The sequence below is a fragment of the Nanorana parkeri genome, unplaced genomic scaffold (assembly GCF_000935625.1).
Source record: "Nanorana parkeri isolate BGI_ZX_2015 unplaced genomic scaffold, ASM93562v1 scaffold2587, whole genome shotgun sequence".
Taxonomy (NCBI): domain Eukaryota; kingdom Metazoa; phylum Chordata; class Amphibia; order Anura; family Dicroglossidae; genus Nanorana; species Nanorana parkeri.
Window position 1 is genome coordinate 50673 of NW_017308855.1, and position 4024 is coordinate 54696.

Consider the following 4024-nt stretch of genomic DNA (forward strand, 5'->3'; position numbering starts at 1 on the left):
GCTCTCTCGTATTTTATCGACTCGAAGGGGAACATTACGGGACGGCGTATTAATAAAACACGATCCATACAACCGACTCCTTCGCTGGATGAAGTGGCAACGTTATAGGCTGCGACGTTCACAAGACGAATGGGGCGCGGGCGGCTCTCGCATCCCGCCGGCTTGTTTCCTCCATTTATATCGGTCAATAAAACTGGATTAATTTTTCACATTGCCAACGAGCCGCGGTGATTTATGCGCCGGCTTTCAAGTCTTTATCTTTTATGCCGTCTTTTTAAATGAGAGCGATGGGGCATTGTCATGACGGAGGGCGGTTTGGTCGAAATTATGTCTAAGGTCACCTTATTTTTGGTGCTTTAGAGCGGGGAATGGGCAGAACCCTTCATCATTGGGTGAGGCGATGAGGATTATGGAGGATTAGGATTATGGTCCGGGAGCCATGTAGCTTCTGTCATCAGGGGTCAAGGTTGGGCTTAATGATACCCACCTTGCCGGTCTGCTTCTGTCATCAGGCACATAAATGCCCCAATTCAATGGCCCAGTTGGGCTCAGGTTGGGCTCTAGACAACTGCCATAAGGGGTGACATCAAGTGGTTCCTAAGGTTGAAACTACTCCACCATGCACACACTACACCAATAAGTTGGCCTAGTTGCAAGACACAGGCATATTCAAAGTTGGACAGATGTCTCCGCACTCTCGTGGAGACATCTGCCCACCTGTGGACTGCCTTTAGCAAGATCACTCAAGAGCTTTTATGCTTGAAGGCCAAAGTCACAACTTACCCGTGGAGCTAAAAAAAACGCTCCATCATCAACATACAGCTGTTTTTGAGAGAAGCTCCCCTCATTGGACAGGGCCACCATGGTGAAATCGCCTCCATGAAATGGTTTCTTTTGTTGAACCTGTGTCTACAATCAGCTGAAGCCTTCACCAAGTTGACCCGTGTGTGCTCCATCATCCACAAACAGTATTCGAGTGAAGTTCCCACCAATGGACAGGGCCACCATGGTGAAATCACCGCCAATAAAAGATTTCTTTCAATGAACCTGTGGCTACTATCAGCTGCAGCCTTCACCAAGTTGACCTATGTGTGCTCCATCATCAATATACAGAAGTTTTTCAGAGAAGCTCCCCTCATTGGACAGGGCCACCATTCAATGAACATGTGGCTACAATCAGCTGAAGCCTTCACCCTGTTGACCTATGTGTGCTCCATCATCAACATACAGCGGTATTCGAGAGATGCTCCCCTCATTGGACAGGGCCACCATGGTGAAATCACCGCCATTAAATGGTTTCTTTCGATCAACCTGTGGCTACAATCAGCTGAAGCCTTCACCAAGTGGACTTGTTTGTGCGCCATCATCAATATACAGAAGTATACAAGAGAAGCTCCCCTCACTGGACAGGGCCACCATGGTGAAATCACCGCCAATAAAAGGTTTATTTCGATGAACCCGTGGCTACAATCAGCTGAAGCCTCCACCATGTTGACCTATGTGTGCTCCATCATCAACATACAGCAGTATTCGAGAGATGCTCCCCTCACTGGACAGGGCCACCATGGTGAAATCACCGCCAATAAAAGGTTTCTTTCGATGAACCTGTGGCTACAATCAGCTGGAGCCTTCACCAAGTGGACTTGTATGACTTCCATAAAGATTCTCACTCTACATGGCTGGAGGGAACGGTATATGTAACACAGGTCATGCTAGTTGAGATGAAGGCATAAGCAAAAACTACGCTCTTGTTTATTCCAAGAAACGAGGATGGTAACAACCCGGGGATATTATCGGCAGAGGCACAATCGCAACTTCTAACAAATAATGAAAGACAAATTGTAGTCTGAGCGAGGAGTGTGATAGATTGCGCGTCTTGTGGGTCTTGTGAAGTTGGATCATGAGCTCTGTACAGTGGAGGATTGTTCTTCACAGTCTCCTGACAGACTATGTGACCGCTCAAGCCTTACCGACTGGGGAAGACGTCTCGGAGTCACAGATCCCATACTTCCTTATTAATATTAGGGACTCTTCTGTCCTAATGTAAAAGCTTTATGGATACACCAAAATGGTGGCCATTATGGATATATGTTATGGGAAGGCCTGCGGGGTTGGTTTTACACACATGGTAACGGTGTTTCGGTGTCCAACTTGCCACTTTATAATGACCACCCTTGTGGTGTAACCATAAATCTTCTTCATCAAGATGGAAGAGTCCATGGATCCCACCTCGCCATGCATACTAATAATTATTCCTTGACCCCCCCCGCAATCATCTTTTTCTTACGAGCCCAACCCACGAATATATATCCTTACGGGTTTGATAACGACGCTCTGAAATGTGTTACACCTCGTCAGGGATGGAACGTCCACAATCTGAGCTCAGATGAAATGAACACTTAGGGTTGGCGCCAATATCCGGCGGATGGCTCAGATCCAACCAATAGATGCCTCAAACAAAACAGCTTATCGCAGCTTGGAGATGCATATGTGGCAGATATTTGAGTAGGGATTCCTCCTCTTAGCTGATGGTGGCCTCCAGGAGGTATTAAAATTGCTCTTTGGATGATAAGCATCAAATAAGCACTCTGGGCACGTTGGAAGTCATTAACGCTCCTCCATAACAATGAGTACCCCCTTGTAGGGTTCTAGGAGCCCACTCTCCCATAGAAACCTTCACATGTCAAAAGCATCCAAAGCATACGTATATAGACGAATATTGGTCATAGGAGCCCATTGAAACATACATAAAGCATCAAAAACATACGTATATACACTATATAACCAAAAGTATTGGGCCCCGCCCCCTCCAAATCATTGGATTCAGGTGTTCCTCCAATCCCCTCCATGGCCCCCGGTATAGGATGAGGCTCCTCGGCATGCAGGCGCTTCTACAGACATTGGTGAGAGAACGGGTCGCTCTCGGGAGCTCAGTGACTACAAGCGTGGTGCCGTGATAGGTTGTCACCTGCGCAATAAGTCCGTCCGTGACATTTCCCGGCTACTAAATATTCCGCGGTCACCTCTTAGTGGTATTATAACAAAGTGGAAGCAACTGGGAACAACAGCAACTCAGCCACGAAGTGGTAGGCCACGTCACATGACAGAGCGGGGTCAGCGCATGCTGAAGCGCACAGTGCGCAGAAGTCGCCAACTGTCTGCAGAGTCAATAGCTACAGACCTCCAAACTCCATGCGGCCGTCAGATTGGCACAACAACAGTGCGTAGAGAGCTTCATGGAATGGGTTTCCATGGCCGAGCAGCTGCATCCAAGCCGCACATCACCAAGTGCAATGAATATTGGTCATAGGGGCCCATTGAAACATTCATAGTCCTGAGGCATGGAAAGCATACGTATATATAGATGAATATAGGTCATTGCCATAGCACAGGAAATGCAACAAGCCCTCATAAGTGACACTTGCCCCCTCCCCCAAGCAATGTGTGTGGATAGAGCAAGTAAGCGTGGTCTACGATCAATATGAGATGAGTAGTGTGGTCCTCATAGATGGAGCTCTCCACCAATCAGTGCCTGCGATCAATACGGAACACGTTCTATATATATAGCGCCACATACCTGATACAAGTGTAGTGATGGAGGGCATTCCATGGTGAGGCTGTGCGCCGCGGTTCATCACATAAAGATCGCAGATAGTGCGTCAACGCTTACTTAATGCGCTCGGTGGAGAGCTTGAAGGCCAGATTGAGGATCTCAGTAAGGACCATGTGACTGGTTTCATATTGATCGCAGACGCCGCTTACTCCCCCCATACCCACATATATTACTTCGGGGGGAAGGAGCGCTTAGGAGGACGTGATGGATTTTCTGTGCTCTCACGATGACATGCATGTGCCTATGTACGTATGCTTAGGATGCTTTTGGAGTTTTATGTTTTGGCAAGCCTGGATACAATTTAAATAGGGAAAAAATATGAGTTTATATAATAATATTATTATTATTATTACTATTATTATTGTTACTATTATTAGTAGTAATATTATTATTATTATTAATAATATTAGT

General features: G+C 46.6%; 1 protein-coding gene across 1 annotated transcript in view; it reads left to right on the forward strand.

Moving 5' to 3' along the window:
* Window positions 1-4024, forward strand: part of LOC108801967 (semaphorin-6D-like) — a 52213-nt gene that overhangs the window by 35340 nt on the left and 12849 nt on the right. The window contains exons 15-16 of the mRNA XM_018573871.1: window positions 920-1691; window positions 2864-2903. Of these exons, the coding sequence (XP_018429373.1) occupies window positions 920-1691; window positions 2864-2903 (812 nt within the window). The remainder of the gene's footprint in view (window positions 1-919; window positions 1692-2863; window positions 2904-4024) is intronic.